Raw genomic sequence first — 18,359 nt, 5'->3', positions numbered from 1 at the left:
GCCATGTGTTATGGAGTGTGTGCATGTAGTGTGTAGTGGAAGTATCTTGGTTGAATTGTAATTTTACCAATGGTGGCATGCTGTGCTTTATATGAATATGTTTAAAAGTAAAGTGTACCATACTGCGATTGCTTGGTGGAAAAGTGCACTGCCGGCTGGAGGTGTGTGTGCCTGGTGGAAGGGTGCACTGACGTCTGGTGGGTGTGTGCTTGGTAAAAGCGTGCACAGATGGATGATGGTTGTTGGTGTTTGTGCATGGTGAAAGCATTCATTGACGGCTGGGGGTGTGTTGTTGTGTGTGTTGTTTTCTGTGTGCTGGTGAGTGTGTGCTGGTGAGTGTGTGGTGGTGAGTCTGTGGGGGTGAGCCTGGGGAGTGAGTGTGGTGGTGAGTGTGTTGTGTTGAGTGGTGACAAGTGTGTGGTGTTGAGAGACTGAGGTGTGTGGTTTGTGTGTGCGTTATGTGTGTGTGGTGTATGTGTGTGTGGTGTATGTGTGTGTGGTGTTTTCTGCACACTCACACACTGCCCCTACACATTCACACACTGCTCACCCGCACACTCCCAATGTCACCCTGCATAGTCACACACTGTTTACCCTGCACACTCATTCTGCACACTCACACAATGTGCACCCTGACACACTGTCTCTGCAGTCACTCTGCACTCACTGTCACTCTGCACTCACTGTCACTCTGCACTCACTGTCACTCACTGTCACTCTGCACTCACTGTCACTCTGCACTCACTGTCACTCTGCTGTCACTCTGCAATCACTGTCACTCTGCACTCATTGTCACTGCACTCACTGTCACTCTGCACTCACTGTCACGCTGCACTCACTGTCACGCTGCACTCACTGTCACGCTGCACTCACTCTGCACTCACTGTCACTCTGCACTCACTCTGCCCTCACTGTCACTCTGCACTCACTGTCACTCTGTCACAATTACAGACGTAAAGCGGGGGCGATAATTACTGCCCGAATTGTGCATTTATTCAAGAGGACATTTTCCCACCAGCACGGGGCACATATCCTACTAGGTACAGCTTGATGTACACATGCAATGCGAAAGATATATATATATATATATATATATATATATATATGTACATACATATAATATATATGTGTGTGTGTGTATAAATACACACAGACACACATACACACACATCGGTGTGTGTATATATACACACACACACACACATATATATATATGTGTGTATGTGTGTATATATATATATATATATATATATGTGTGTGTATGTATGTGTATATATATATATATATATATATATCCCAGTAGCAGTTGTCACCGGGTGTAGTTATAGTTAGGAGGAAATTCTTTTTCGGTCTTCTTATGACTTTGGCGCCGTTTGACGAGTTTTCAGGAATATTTCCCCCTGTGCGTGTGACAATGTGCGTAAACTAGTACTTTGAAGAAAAAGAATCTTCTTTCTGTACAATAAATAACTTCACATTTCACCTACTTAATAAAAGCAATTCCAAAACCTCTGTATTTATCACAGCCCCTCAATTACCTGCGAATTGAGAGCGCGGAAGGACAAGTTAGGTTTGGCACCTTTAGGGTGATCTGGTTCAACGTTACCATGATCACCCCTCAGCTCGGGCGTTTCACTCAGACAGCGCCTTACGCTGTGCTAGGCGCTTGCTTTATTACTTTTTAGGGTCGCGGCGGGTACTCAACGTGGAGTTTCATTTCGTCTTCAAGGAATATTTTTTAAACATCAAATTGGCTTCTTTTTTTAAAATCATTTTATTATGATGTGTTATTATTTCCGGTAGGGCTTGAACCCGGGGTACCGCGTGCGCCTCTCGGCAGCGCCTCCCCACGGGGCTCTAAGCGCTGGCGGTGTAGTAGTGTACACGCAGAGCTACAAAAGACACCGGCCAATCCCAGGCGATTACTCTAATCTGTCAACGAGGAATTAAAGGCCGTGATTAGTTAAAGAGGGCGATAAAGCACAAAAGAAGGGCAGGAGAAAAGTACAAGAAAGGAACAGGGGAGAGGGGGGGGGGGGGGATTGAGGTTTTAACACATTTGTACATGGAAACGTGTTTTTTTTTCTGGTTCCAGCACCGGCTCCTGGCCCCCCTCATTACCCAGTTATAAATGCAAATCCACGCGGAGCTTTCACTGATCCCGGGTGAAAGGAGGAGCGGGGAAGGGGGGGCATCAAAGGGAGGCGCCTTTGTTCTGGGGGGGGAGAAAAGATTAAGTTATCTCCCCAGCAGCCCATTCTCCTGCCTTTCGCTGCTGCTATGGCCGTGTAAGCAGTCCACTGCTGCTGGCCGGACTGATGACACTCTTATCAGAGGCGCTGATTAACGAAGAGAGATACGAAAAATAACAAATAAAATAAAAATGGTAAAAATGAGATGTGTTGAAAGAGGCCAAGATTTGGGCTGTTACAGTCATTTTTTAATTGTGTATATATGTGAAGCGCGACTGTCGCCCGGGGGCATCTTGGCGCTAAAGAAATACGTGCAATTTGGTGCAGCGAACTGCTCTACTGCGCAGCGCCATGAAATCACTGCAACGGCACATACAGCGCTTTACAAAACTCTTAACTAATACCATACATCCTTATGTGTGCACCTTGAGGGCCGGATCGTATAAACTGACATTGTGCCGGGCACTGTTCCACTGATTCAGGGCCGAAACTTTTTATCCACTCGTGTTAGTTTTGCCTCAACTGTGCTCTGGCGACCAGGACAGGAATGGCATGGACATCTGATAGATGCCAAATCCAATGTTTCACCCGCTGACCACTGGATAGCAGTCCGTGCAACGTGCCACACTATTAGTGCAAAATGGTATGGGACTTGTGCAAATGATGTGACCTGGCCTCCTTCATTGTATTTCCTTCTCATGCTCTTCGATTTAAGATGTTAGTTCTATCTGGTGTATGTGTACTCTGCCTCGGTTCGGTCACCCCGTCTTTTAGGGGGCGGCTATGGGCAGGCAGAAGCGCGCCTTCTTTCACACCACAAAACACACCTTGTTTTGAGACACTCACACGGGTTGTGCGCCTGCTGCGGCGCCCTCTCGACAAGAGTGCAGATGGGAGGTTACCCCCTCAACAAACGGGAGAGCCACCCGGTTAGGGGTTCCAAGAGGCTGGATTGAAGCGCCAAGAGATGTTTCAGTTGACGGTGTGCGCTATAGAAATTGTAAATACTATGAGTACTAGCCCCAGTCTTACCTGTGGGGTACCCCTCTCCTCCCCCCGAAATCCTGATCTCCCAGAATACAAGGGTGCCCTGAAGGAACAAACATTCACCAACGCCAGATACTGCAAGGAGAGGGCTGTCATCCGTGCCAGTCGAGCCCCCTGACTGGGCACAGGGGCAGGGGTAGGGCGGCGAATGGTGAACGCGCCCGGCCATCTGGATTCACTTACGGAGGCACCCTGACAGCTCCTAATTATAATTAATGTACTTCTTTGCGCGAGCACGAACGAAAAATGCCCAAGATGGCGGAACAAAACTACATTTACCCTATCACTTCAAGCCTATTAAAACGACAACACAACGAAGACGAATCACTGGCCAGATGACAGAACACGCTAGGAATGTGTGGAATTTGTCTCGCCAAAGCCCTAGGAGATACTTTTTTTTTTCTTTAACATTAGGATCTCGAAACTCCTCCCACTTTCAGTGGGGAGGAGTCCGAGCCCTAAAAAGGACAGGACAGTGTTCACATCTGCTCTGCCACTGGCAGCTGACCCCCCCACCCCCACCCCCTCCACCCCACTGTCTCTTCCTCCCTCTCTTTCTGTCGCACTCCTCCTCAGGTACTGAAAACCATGACTTCAAGTAACAATCATAACCCCATCTTTCCTCTCCTTTTGTTTATTTGTTCCTTCGTGAAATGTATCCAAAAACGAAAAACACTTTGTGAAAATATCATCTTTTTCATATTCCAAAGTGCAGCCTTGGGATGGAGAGAAATAAAAGGTCCAAAATGGGGAAAAACTAAAGAAAGAAATATAGAGCGTCGCAAAGTGGCAATATTGATTTTTATTCAGACCCAAACACGTTAGCGCTACTTTAGAGAGTTTGCCAGTAAAGTACTACTTTGTTTTCTCGTCTTTCCCTGGGTTGGGAAGTGCACCATTCCTGGAGGTACTATGCAATTCATGCTTGATGGGTGGATGGGAAAACAAATTGTACACTATGGCTCTGTGTTCAAGGATGGGGTCTTTTTAAACCATACTTGTTATGTTTTGTAAGGATATAAGCAATGGACATTGAAACAGGTTCCTTCTGGGCCCTTTAGTCATGTACTTAACTTTTCATACAAAAGCACTCACTGATTTCTGAATGTGTTAAAAGCATTAAGGTAACCCATGTTGTTCTGCGTACATTTTACTTAATCTTGCATTCCCTTGAGTATTTCCTTTTTCCAGGATATATATTTTTAGGCAGCATAGTACTCTTGTCTAGTGCATAATTTGAATTAGTTGCATCCAGGTGTTTAATTAAGAACAAACAGCACATAATGTAAATAGGTCAGTAGGTTACTGCTTTGGTCAGTGAGATCATTTTGTTACTTGCAGTTTAAGTCAAAACCCTAACATAGAACAGTGGGCAATTAACTATCATCTAAGAGCTGCATGCAAACTGCAAGGTATAAATTAAAGTATTATGGTTTTTCCCCAGTCTTTGTTTATTCTCTGGGCAATAGCTTGCTTTATCTTTCTGACAGCCCCCAGCGCCTGGAGATCCTTAAGAGTGATTGTTCGCGCTTTACAAATGTGTATTATTATTATCAGTATCAGTGTAACATCAAATTGTGCAGCTGATGATACATTATGTGGCAAATATTGCAGAGCCATAAGCATATAGAAAACATTTGCTAACTAGGATATTTTGCCATTGCTGTTTGAACTGCTCTTGTGGAAAAAGGGCGAAGTGCTGATGACTGTAATTGCATGGTTCGGAGACAAATTGCTTGTGCTTCCACTTTTAAGTGTATTTGGGACATTCTGTGATTAAAATACATTCACAAAGTGTGAAAAGTTTCCAATGTCAATAACTCATATTAAACCTTAAACAAATGTGTATGCATTGGTTGAATTAAATAACATAATAAGCTGTAACTGGGTAGTGAAATGCCAAACCAATACTAAAAACTAGAATGATTTTCTCTTTCTGGCCACACCTCTGACTCCGCCCACTGACGCAATCCTTAGGTTATTCCCACCCTCCGTTTCTCCACCCACAGTTGAACCCCCCCCCCCCCCCACTTTGACCACTGGGCCAGAGGCGGCGTAATCCGCTGCAGAGCAAACTTGCAGGCCTCTTAGATACGGATCAGATGTTACCACTTACCCTGGAGTACAGACCGGCCACAAGAGGCCTCTCAGGCTCCAGCTCTGCTGCTGCTGACTACAGCAGGGCATGAGATGAGTGTGCCAGCAAGGATGAATGTGTCACTCCAGTGACTGCCCAGGTGCTTCAGGAAACAGGGCAGATTGGGGTTACGTGGGGTGGCCTGGCATGTGTGCCAAAGGCTCCTGCACAGACAAGGGGCATAATATTTACAACCCCTCTTAAAGTGGGTTCTAAGATTCCCTCGCCCCTCCCCAGGGACTTATTAAAGTGGAATACTTTATAAGGAATAATTTATTAATGGGTTTTACTCGAATCATGAGGAAAATATCTTTCAGTATGACTAATTCTTTTGTTATGATGTTTAACTTCATATTCGGATAACCTTCATACATCTGCCCACCCAGATGCTGCTGGCAGCCTTCACTAATCCTCTTGCATTTTCACAATTGTTTATGCCTACTGGGTATGGGCATTTGCATGTGTTTTAAAATGCAATTATAGCCCACCACCGAGGGCTGTACTAGTTATTAATGGCCCTCTCCCGAGTTCTCTATCCGAGGAGCTGGTGACGTCCTATAAGCTGAGAGAGGGCCATTAACAGCTTTGTAAAGCAGGACCACTGAAATTATGAGAATGTGCGGCCATGGCGATTCTCGCAAAATCATACATATGGCCAGGTATTGCAGAGTCCCCCCGCCCTTAAATACACCCTTTTACCTACCCACTTGTTGACCCTAAGAAACCACATACCCTCTACTTTTCGCCCAAGGCATCCATAATAAAATTCAGCCAAACTATGACTTGGGTTACGGGTAGCAAACCCCCAGCTGTATTTTATTATAAAACATAACAAACATTAATTTTTATATTCACAATACACAGAAAAGTCCAGTACATTACATGGATATGTACAGTACTACATTGATAATGTACAGTATTGAAGTTGGCTATCCGTAACATGTTTCTAATACATAGCCATTCCTGTCTTAAGCTAAATGTTCAATAAGTAATCCTTTTCTCAGTATCCATATTTGAGCCTAAGGCAAGGTCAATAAATGGTCAATAAATGGTCCTGGATCATGCTAGGGCCTAGTTGCCTGTAAAGAAAACATGTTTCAACCTGCTTATATAGGAGTGACCAACTATCCAGGCTTCCACCTCCTCTCGCCCCCAGGCGGGTACCTGGGCTGCGATGGGATCCAGCGAAGGATGAACCTCTGCAAGCTCCCCCCACACCCTCTCATGTGACAGGGCTAACACATAAAAAAAATTGTTTACATCATGTGTAACACACATAGCACTTGAGACAGCTGCAAGCTTCCTTCCTGCGGGACAGGAGATGGAAACTGCAAACCAACTCGGTAAACAATGACAGCCCCCCTCACAACATGTGTAACCGCACATAGCACTTGGAACAATCGGAGGACCCCCCACCAATCCTCTGATCTTCGCTCCCCGATAAGCCCCTGGCCGTGGCTTCAGGAGCCACCCCTATTCTAAAAGACTCGGTACCAAATCTGTACGGGTCCAAGCCTGCCGCCGTGACGGCCATAGACATTACTCTACTGAATTGGAATTTAGTGAGTGGGGATCCGTCACTGTGTATTATTAGCGGACCCTCAGTCCCTGGCGGTCGCTGCGCAATGAATGCTTCCAAATTGGTGATGGGGCAGCAAACACTGCCATGCGCCTTTTGAAGGATAATCTGGTCCCCTTTCCCACCCTGATCGGTCTTAGACCTGGGAATGGTTATCAGCAGTGATCCACCATGCATCTTCACGTGGCTGCATTGCAGCCCCCCATGCCAGTCCTGCTTGTTCTTTGCCACAAGCTCCCCTACCCTGAAAGCGCAATAAAAGGCTAAGGTAAAGGCTGCCCTAAAAAGAAGCACCTCCCCCGGTGAACTACAAACCTCATCTAATGCCCTTATTAATGCTGCTAGGGTATCAATACTCATAGGGTGCCTCACACCTGGCTGGGGCCCTTCCAAGCGCTGCCACCCCCGTAAGGCCATTTTTACTATGAATGCTTTGGTGGGATCCTGCTTCCCCTGCATGTTTGCAAAGAAAGAAACTGCTGCCATGTGGTGCCTTGCACATGCCACTGTGCACCCCCCATCACTCATTGACCCCAAAAAGGACACCACTGCAGATACTTCATGCCATGTCCCTTCCCATCCCACCATCCCCAGGAACTTGTAATAGGCCCCAAAGGCCGCCTCATATGCCCGCCTGGTCGTGGGTTCTAGGCTAGCTGCCACGAGGTCCGATAGCTGGGGGCACCAAGTTGTCACAGCTGGTCTGTGAAAGGCATTGGTTTCTCTGCTGCTCCGGGGTGGTGGAACCTGAACACCTGCAACATAAAGCGAGAGAGCGCATCAGCAGCGTGATTCAATACACATGGGACATGCTTTAACTTAAACAGGACATTCAACCTCCTGCAAATGAGTATTATCTCCTTCAACAGTCGCAGCATCTTTTTACACTTTGTTGATTGTTGGTTAATGCACTCCACAAAAGACATGTCAGACCAAAAAAACAAAGATGGATTCCGCAGCTGAATGGATAATGCCACTAAAATAGGAAACTACTCCATGAAAACCAATGTTACTTGTTAGCCCAGACTCCACCCACCACGCGGGCCAGCACGGTGCTGACTACCCTGGACCCAGACCCTTTGCTATCTGCGCATCGGTCATTAGACCTATGCCAGGGCTGGATCGCGCAAGGCTGGGACACACCACATTGCCACTGAAATCGTGCAGGAATGCAATCCAAATACGCATGTCCTGCCGGACCTCGCCAGATAACCTGGTGTGGTGATGCTTCTCCCCGAGACCTGACATGACTTGGCTAATGAAGAGTGAGAAAGGCGGGCCATGGGAATGATTTTTAGTGCAAATTTCAACTGGCCCTACGGGCCGCTGCAACTTGGGGATATTTTTACTTTAGAGGCCCAAAGAGGGAGGGCTCCAACTTTCCTCGGACTGGCCGGTGTGCTTCACAGCTGTACCGCAGTTGCAGCAGCTGCAACGTTGGGCAAACTGTTCTTCAGGGCTCCCAAGTAGACTGTGGTGCCAGTGACCCTTTTTCTAAGGGGCCTACAATGATGCCAAGTGTGGACTGAGGTGCATGGAGGACCGGATATGGCCTAATGTGAAGCTATTGTCATACCTGCGCATGGGGGTGATTTAGTATGGAGATGATGCCCTGCTTTGCCATCGTGTATAGGCCTAATAAGTATGCATGATCTGCTTATCTCTTGCATAAGGTGCTTTATACTCATGTGAGGCCTAGCGCAAGTGGTATATGATGTTCTAGGCCTTAGATAGTGTGAAGGTCATTATTAGGCCGGTGGCCACTCGCTGTCATCTGCTTATTACGGGTGGTCTTGCATTCTCTGATTATATGCCCAATGTGACTTATGCTTATATGATGCACAATGTGTTTCTATGCCCGAGGTTTAGGCCTAATGCTTGTATGCCTAATGAGATGCCTCATGTGATTATGCCCAATGCTAAGATGGTTATGCCTAATGTGATTTATGCCTAATGCGTCAATATACAAATAAGTCCTAAAGTGTATCCACAGAGGAATGTTCATCAATATATGAGCAAACCAGATCTCATGTACTCAAACTGTAGTACTGAAGAACAACATAGAAAAAATCTTTCAATTGGTTAGAGATGCAAAAGGAATAGCCTCACATAAGGAAGAAAAAAAGAAAAGAAAAACCACAGGAAAAAACTCTGTCACTGATCATTGGTGTCCCATCATTGCACTTAACGTGTCCAGTGTCATCATCTGGGCTACCAAAAAACTATACTTCCGTCATACCTCTAACCAAGAGGAGGATGGGCAAAGTGTATAGTTATACCCTCTTTATAGAGTTTTTTTTTTTTTTTTTTTTTTTTAACAAGAGAGGGTAAGATTAGTGCAGTATAGACCAGAGAAAGTGAGTTAAAAAGGATAAGCCTCAGAGACACCAATAGTATTAAGTCAAAATAGGTTGCCTCAAAGTTGTCTTCCTGTCTAAAAACAGTGCAAGAGATAAATCAAGAGCAGTTGAAATATGCCACTGCTCTTATGGTCGACATGTTTCAGCTTAGTGGGGTGTAAAACTCCCATGCTTTCTTCAGGACCTTAGTGCTTCTAAAAGAAGCATAATTACTGTCACTAATTCAGTACATAAATACATACATTTTTGTTTGAATTCACAAAATGAATAATCTTTTCAAATCCTCCATACGGACATGATGTATCTTACATCTGCAAAAGAATTTAGGGAGGGGAAAAAAAGGACAGAAACATATGGTAATACACTGCATCTCTTCAAATGTGTCATAAATAAAGTTATTTTCAACAGCAGTGGTAAACTTACCAATGCGCCATGAGGACAATACCTCACCTCACTGGGCACCAGCATGTGTTTTAGAGGCCCCACTCTGTAGGAAAATCGATACAAAAAGCAGGCAAAAATACATACGAGTATAACCATCAGGAAACCACTGTTTGACGGAAATGCCTGTAACCCGAATATAACGGAATTCAGGCATTTATCAACAGCTATTTACACACAAAGTGCGAACCTCTCAACCTTATAGCAAAACTGGGCTGCGGCCCGCGGTCAATAATGTAATTTACAAGGACAATCAAGATTCAAAAAATTGTCCTAATAAAACCATATCATTTTATCACAAATTGTTATAAAAAGTGGTATCTGAGCAAATAAATTGATTATGTACACGTTTGAATGTAGATTTAAATATGAAGTATTTGTAAAAACCTAGAGTAGTGTCTTTATCTGGGTTTATTTTTTATTATTATTAGACGGTTGTTAAGCAGACCCTCCAGCTTTTCGCGATTCACGAAAAAAACCGCGAAATCGGCCGACTAGCACGATGGCCGCGATATTTACAATTATTGCCGCGCATCAAAACAAACAATGCCCTTTTATTGGCTGTTCTTGCACACACGTCACTACGTGCTGCCTCCCCCTTGGCAAGATCCAATCCTTTAGCCTATGTGGCTTTGATATGCAAATCTGGCTACTGGCGCCTCGCTCGGTCAGTCCCATGTGAACAGGACTTTTACGGAAAGAAAAAGCAATTCAAAGTTTGCCTAACATAACAAATGGGTGCACAGAACACAGCCTGCTGCAGAAGGCACTGCTGAGAAAATGCGAGAAAGTCTGTAGTGCAGTGCTGGAAATGGCAAGCACGTTTTATGATGTATGCTGCTGGCAGGAACAGGAAATCATGAAGTTGTAACCGGAACCGGTGGTTGAGCCACGGTGTGTGGTGGGCGGCATGTGACTGGAGTAGCTGCAGAACTGTGTGTTCTCCGCCAGACAGAAAGAACGCTGTTAATAAGGTTTGAGGCTGCTATTTCTTCAGGCCGAAAGACATTCCCTTCAACTTCTTAGATTGTCGAAAAACCTGTCTGATAGTGAGTGGTACGCACTGTGATGCCTATTTAGTTGCATTGTTGTAGGGGGGGAGCGATGGGGAGGGGGAGGGGATTAATGTGTTTACCATTAACTGAAAAGCAAATACGAGTGGTAACCGGTCTATATGGGAATTCCAATGAAACTGCACCTAGACTGCAAATCTCTTAATTCAAACTAAGGGGCTAGGATAACAGTTATACAATTCCCAGAATTTCATTTTGGGGATTCGGCTTTATACGGGAGCTTTTTAAATTACAAAATGCATCACTCTCCCATGTCTTTGTGAGGAATTTACATAGAATGATAAGTTAAGTGCATTTCATTGCTAATATATATTAATTTATTTCGCATGTGCAGGGTTATGACATTTCACAAACTTCCTTTTTGTTTACTTATTGTTCTTATGTCATCCCTTGTACACTTTACCACTCGTTTTGCACTATACGTATGGGAAGTCTATTGAGCATCATAAAATCTGCACGTGTGCAATAGCACATTAACATACTCAAATAAATAGGTGCACATTTCGAACACGGCAAAGTGTGATAAGTGTGTTTGTAAACATTTATGAATGTGATTTTGTGGGTGTGAACAAAATTTCTAATGCAGGTCTCGGACCACTCTTGGACATAAGCCAAAATGGTTTTAGGCCAGCGCAAAGCACAGAATCCAAGCAACTTTGCGCGCAGATCATCAGCGTCGCATTTGATACGGTGTCTGTTTACTTGAGCATTACAGGACATTGGCTTAGGAGGGTCTGCACTGTCCTGGTTCACCTCCTTCCTTTCTAAGCACTCTCACGAGGTGCAGGTTGGAGCTGTGCTTCTGTAGAGCTGCAGGCACTTTAAACATGCCAGTTTCACAGTGTAATTCCCTGTTGAATCAGTTTACATTGATTTAAGGCTGAAAAGGAATGATTACGAGTAAAATAAAGTGCCGCAATAATGCCGCTAATTTTTCATTTCTGTGCCGCTAAATTTCCATTTTTGTGCCACTAAATTTGCAAATCTATGCCGCAATATCCTGGGGGGTCTGGTTAAGCTGCTCAAGGTACCTATGGAATATAAGACCTTGCTTGAATGAGTACCGTTGCCCATAAACTAACGCAAGCCTCTTAAGAGTGAGAGGAACACTCTCTAACCGCTACTATCAGCCAAACACCACAACAAATAGACATAGGTCTCACTGATCGCTCAGCGTATACTTGCTAAATAAAAATGGAGCAAGAAAGTCTCTTTAAATGGAGATCACAGCGTGGGTGTAACGGAGCACCACATGGCCCTTACCTCTCCGCCGGGGCCTCAAACCGGAACACCGTTGGGATGGAGGTGCGGGTTCAGTGTTCGGTATCTCATTATATATGTCAAACAAACATCTGTTCAATTAGGCATGTGTTAATCGCGTCACGGTGAACTACTCATTAGCCCCGATGTTGATGGGATATGTAGTTTGTTGAGCGTCTCTCATAATTTATGTGTCTAGCGAGGCACGCATCAACGGAAAAACTAAAATGTGTTCAATTAAGCGTGCGTCAATCGCGTCATGGCGAACTACTCATTAGCCCCTATGTTGACGGGATATGTAGTTTGTTGAGCGTCCAATTGTATACGTGCCTAGCGAGGCATGCATCAATCGTGTCAAGGTAAACTACTAGTTTGCCTCAATATTGATGGTGTGATTTTTTTGGAGCAAACCCATTCTACCTTTTTAGCCCGTTTATTTTAGTTCCTTCATCAATCACGTGGATGACTACAGAATGGCCTCATGAATCATGGGAGATGTAGTCCCTTAATGCCATATAGTTCTAAATAGTAATACTGGAACTAATCGAAGCGCCAAAACGTAGGGTTTCCCAATAGTTGCAAATCTGAACTAGTACTATGATCTCTCTGAAGAGAAACCCTAAAAAATGTAGCCTCTGTAATTGTGGAAATATAGAAGCGGCACAAGGTGATTTTTTCTATATAGTTTTCTAAAACTGGACCGGAATGAGGCTGTGTTTAAACTAGACCTGAAATTATCTATAGATCATGTGGATGTCTTATCTTGGATACAATTAGGTCAGGTTCAAGAAATTCTGTGTTGAAACTTGAACACCTAGAGTTTAATGTACATGTTACTTTCTAATACGGATAATTCTTTTACATAGGCTTTTCTAAGGCGTATATTTAGCCTGTATAAACGTGATCTAAGGAAACTCTGTTTTTACCCAGATACCAGCAAGAAACGTGTTCCTCATTTTTTTTTTAAAGCGACACCCAAGGTATCATGTAGTTGAGTCCCATAGTGTCACTTGATAGTTTAAAGACCCATCTTTGTTTTTTGAGGAACAGAAAGTTAGAGATATCCGTTATGTGAGGCAGTTAGAGTATTCCTCTCACTCTTAAGAGGCTGGCGTTAGTTTATGGGCAACGGTACTCATATTCCATAGCTACCGGGAGCAGCTTAACAACCGTCTAATAATAATAAAAAAATGAATACACCCAGATAAAGACATTACTCTAGGTTTACAGATACTGTATATTTAAATCTACATTCAAACAACAAGTACAGAATCAATGTATTTGCTCAGATACCACTTTTCATAACAATTTGTGATAAAATGATATGGTTATATTAGGGCAATTTTTTTAATCTTGGTTGTCCTGGTAAATTACATTATTGACCCCGGGCTGCAGCCCGGTTTTGCTATAAGGTTGAGAGGTTCGCACTTTGTGTGTAAATCGCTGTTGATAAATACCTGAATTCCGTTATATTCGGGTTACAGGCATTTCCGTCAGAAACAGTGGTTTCCTGATGGTTATACTCGTATGTATTTTTGCCTGCTTTTTGTATCGATTTTCCTACAGTGGGGCCTCTAAGACACATGCTGGTGCCCAGTGAGGTGAGGTATTGTCCTCATGGCGCATTGGTAAGTTTACCACTGCTGATGAAAATAACTATTTATGGCACATTTGAAGAGATGCAGTGTATTACCATATTTTTCTGTCCTTTTTCCCCCCTCCCTAATTCTTTTGCAGATGTAAGATACATCATGTCCGTATGGAGGATTTGAAAAGATTATTCATTTTGTGAATTCAAACAAAAATGTATGTATTTATGTACTGAATTAGTGACAGTAATTATGCTTCTTTTAGAAGCACTATGGTCCTGAAGAAAGCTAGGGAGTTTTACACCCCACTAAGCTGAAACATGTCGACCATAAGAGCAGTGGCATATTTCAACTGCTCTTGATTTATCTCTTCCACTGTTTTTAGACAGGGAGGCAACCTATTTTGACTCGGTACTAATGGTGTCTCTGATGCTTATCCTTTTTAAATCACTTTCTTTTTTCTATACTGTACTAATCTTACCCTCTCTTGTCACTCTTGTAAAAAAAAAAAAAAAAACTATAAAGAGGGTATAACTATACACTTTGCCCATCCTCCTCTTGGTTAGAGGTATGATTAAGTATAGTTTTTTGGTAGACCAGATGATGACACTGGACACGTTAAGTGTAATTATGGGAAAACCAATGATCCGTGAGTTTTTTCCTGTGGTTTTTCTTTTCTTCTTCCTTATCTGAGGCTATCCCTTTTGCACCAAATGAAAGATTTTTTCTTTGTTGATCTTCAGTACTACAGTTTGAGTACATGAGATCTGGTTTGCTCATATAATCGATGAACATTCCTCTGTGGATAGACTTTAGGACTTTTTTGTATATTGATTAATTGTAATAGGGGATTGAGTCAACGAGTCCAAGCTTTCCCTCCAGCTTCCCCCCTTTCTGGGTTTGTTTTTTTATGCCTAACGCGAACATGATTTATGCCTAATGTGGTTTACGCAGATTGCAATGTTGCTACCTTCATTATTTTACCAGTAGGGACTGGGGGTTTTAAATTTACTGCTCATGCTTGGTGATGGTTCTGGCAGCGACCTGATTGGCACTGCCCTTTACATAATGCCCTGTAAATAATGTCCTGGTGCCTGTAGGCAAAGTGTCTATGTCTGTCATTCTAATGTGTTTTTATAATACAAATGGTATTTTATATAAACCTTGTGTGGAGTCTCGTTTGTAGTGTGCCTAGTGTGTCGCCGTTGTGTGTGCACTGTGCAAACGCTTTACACATTGCCTCTGGGATAAGCCTGACTGCTCGTGCCACGCTACCAAGGGGGTGAGCAGGGGTTATCCTCAGGGTGTAGCTCCCTCGCCCGGACTAGACCGGGGGTTTCTGCCTGGCTCTGGCGCATGACCCTGGGGAACTTTGTACATTGTTTTGTAACTAACATGACCTAGCCTACCAGGAATCCCCGTTTCTAACATACACCAAACTCTTGCATTAGGGAACAGTAACCCTGCAAAGCCCTTCCGCATTCCTGAGAGCTTGGCACCCCAAAGAACAGGAAGTAATCCAAGTAATGCAACACCATTTGGTGCCCAGTCACCTGCCTGAAGACCCACTCAAGGAAGGAACTGAATTTCTCAAAGTAAGAGCAGATAACAGAGCATTCCATGTGGAAGCATTTGTCCATGTAATATTTCCCCTGCAGCTGAAAACCCAGCAGACAGAAATCCTGGGAGTGGACTGGCAAGACGGAAAGCTGATTCAATGTCAGATTTAGCAAGGAGAGAATCCAATCCTAGTTCCCTCAGCATTGCAACCCCCTGATCAAAAGAGGCATACTTGACTGATCATAAGTTACAATTGATGGAGTCGTTCAAAGACTGACCCTTGGGTGCTGACAAATTATGAATTAGACATAATTCCCCATGTTCTTTCTTTGGCACTACCCACAGAGGAGAGCAGACATCCCTCCACCGGTACCGCAAATGGGCCAGCTACTCTCCCAAACCTCAATTCTTGCTATTTTTGCTGCAGCAAGCCCCATGTTGAGCGAGACACCCCCCAAGTAACCGGGTGCAGGAATTCTAAAACCATCTCTAAACCATTCTAACAAAATCTGTGCAGTCTGGGAACAAGTATACCCGTTTAACCATGGACCAGTGAACTAGTTCCGACGGGGGAAGGGGGCCTGGTGAGGATTGTTCCCTCATTCATGCTTCTTGGCCCCTCTATCTTTTGCTTTCTTAAAACTTAGATTCCGGGTGCGAGGCGAGGCCACAGAAGGAACATGCATGTTTAAATTTACAGGTGCTTGCTGCTCTGGAGCATGCCCATCTGTTAAAATACCAAAATGCTGCCTTTTTTGCCCCCTCTCCTGTTCCAGCTAGGGGGAGGGGTGGTGTCTGACTGAAAGTCCCAGTGTGTTCTCCTGGGGCATGGACTTCATGTGTCTTTCCAGCTGGGGGGCCTGACCAAAAGGGCCCAGTGTGTTCTCCTGGGGTATGGACTTCATGTGGCACAGCCACAAGATGAAACCAATCTGGTTCCAGGTGAGGCCTGGGTCTGTTGCCTTTGCCCTCCTGAACTCCTGATCTTTCCAACCCACATTACCGTATTCATCATGGGCACATGCTATTCTATTCATATTAGACATCCCGCGCCAAGAGCACATCACCGGTCACTTAAAAAACCTCCACTGGCTTCCCGTCAACAAAAGAATTACTTTCCGCCTTCTTACCCACGCACACAAGGCCCTTTATAATCTAGGACCCGAATGCCTCAACACCCGACTGTCCTTCTACTTTCCCACCCGCCAACTAAGATCATCCAATCAAGCCCTCGCCGCAGTCCCGCGCATCCAAAAAACCACCATGGGTGGCAGATCCTTCTCCTTCCTGGCTGCCAAGACGTGGAACTCACTCCCCACCCACCTCCGCCTTACTCAGAATCACTTCTCCTTCAGAAAAGAACTGAAAACATGGCTATTTGATAAAAAGTAAACCCCTCCCTCCAGCGCCTTGAGACCCTCTGGGTGAGTAGTGCGCTTTATAAATACATGAACTTGAACTTCTGGTAAAATTCCATCTGCGCCCCCAGCCCTGTGGACCATTCAGCCAAAACTGTGGTATTATTAGAGAAACCCTTAAACCAATTAATCAGATTCTCCTCAACCTTGTTCCTTGGAGTCCAATTAGCCCATTCCCTTGGGTGAACCCACTTTATTTTTCCTTGCCTCTTCCTTATCCGCATTGTCAATCAGCAAATCAAACATCTACATATTCATCTTTCCAAATTTTCTCTTTTACCTTCTGTGAGCTATGCCTGCCCAATTTGTCCCTGGAAGAGCGCAATTCACCAAAACCTAGGCTTGGTAAAGCTTGTGCCATACCTGCTGGTGCCGCCTCCTGCTGCTTGGCTTTATCCTCCTCCGCCGGCGAGCTTGCTTTGACTGGCTCCCGTCCAGATACGTTGACCGCTGCCCCTGGCTTTGACCCCTCAAACTGTGCCACTAACTTCCTGGCGGTCTCCAGCGCGCTACCTTCGACTGACACAACTCCAGAGCTCAATGTTGGGATCCAAGCTCCCACCTTGGTTAACCATGGCAGCACCGCTGCCAAATTGGCCACTAGATCTGTTTGGCATGGCGCACCACCGGAAGGACCCAGTACCATAGGGGCTGCCCCGGACATGCTTGGCTGACTGATCGCCACTGCCCCTTCTAAGGAGTCTGGTGGCATTAACCCAGCATCCATCACCCCCTGTGCAGGCAGGGCACTGCACCCTACCCGTTAGACCTGGACATTTTGGGAACTGGGGGAAATGCTGCCTTTGGGGCCACCCCTGAACGTCTTGGCCTTTTCTCAGTCTTTTCCCGGTCTCGACTGTCCACTCGGCTCGTTTTCTCAGCCAGAGATTGCTCCTTATCCAACATCTTTTTCAACATTGCCTCCAACTCATCCATTCGGGATCGCTTCTTTCCCTGGTTAGCTTTTGGCGCCATCGTGCAGCACCTGGCCACCACAAATATGCAACTACCTACAAGACTCGCTATTCGAGGCGCTCAATGCACCACCGGGCCCTCGGCTCCCTTAACAACCCTGGACCCAACACCTCACTTTGATTACAAAAATACCGGGCCCCCCCGCTTTGCCAAACACCAATTATAGAGGCACTTAAAATATCCAAAGTGAGCAATCCCCAAAACAGACCCGAGCTCAACTCCACTACAGTAGCGCCCTTAATCACAACAACTCGCCAAAAACAAATTGCAAACGCTCGCTTCCCTAACGCTGCACCTTGCAAAAACAAGTTCCAAAACACTCGAACATTCCCCCAAATTGAAAAACCCCGGTTCCAAGCACAGACTCCGCATAAACCACGAGGCTCCGCGACACCCGAGCTCCCTGGCAGATTTTCCCGTCTCCTGGGCTGTGGAGCGGCGATTCGAAATAACGGTCACCCCTCAACAGCACTTTTTATTTACACGTCTCCTAGGAAACCGGCTAGATCCGGATTCCCACACGTTTTTGCAACGCGCAGCCCGGAAGCTCTCCACTGTTTCCGGGTCGCTTCCAGTTTAGCCCAATCAGAGGAGAAAGACGAGGCCGGGCGCCGACTACATCACGTATGTGCGACGCCCGCCCCTGCCACCAACGTGGGGACCACAATAAACCATACATGCCGACATTTTAGGACAGGGACGAGGGAGGTTTCAAATAAAAAAATCGG

The 18,359-nt window shown here is 45.1% G+C and overlaps 1 protein-coding gene across 1 annotated transcript; it reads right to left on the bottom strand.

The window, feature by feature from the left end:
* Window positions 1-6,169: 6,169 nt before the first annotated feature.
* On the bottom strand, window positions 6,170-18,038 carry LOC144752056 (uncharacterized). Its single transcript, XM_078640010.1, has 2 exons — window positions 17,020-18,038; window positions 6,170-7,710 (listed from the first exon to the last, which is right to left on the bottom strand). Exons 1-2 carry the CDS (start codon window positions 17,381-17,383, stop codon window positions 6,740-6,742), a joined length of 1,335 nt encoding a protein of 444 aa, XP_078496136.1. The 5' UTR covers window positions 17,384-18,038; the 3' UTR covers window positions 6,170-6,739.
* Between the last annotated feature and the right edge of the window lie 321 nt (window positions 18,039-18,359).

This window comes from Lissotriton helveticus, chromosome 4_2 (assembly GCF_964261635.1).
Source record: "Lissotriton helveticus chromosome 4_2, aLisHel1.1, whole genome shotgun sequence".
In the NCBI taxonomy this organism is placed as follows: Eukaryota; Metazoa; Chordata; class Amphibia; order Caudata; family Salamandridae; genus Lissotriton; species Lissotriton helveticus.
This window is presented reverse-complemented; position numbering and strand designations above follow the sequence as displayed.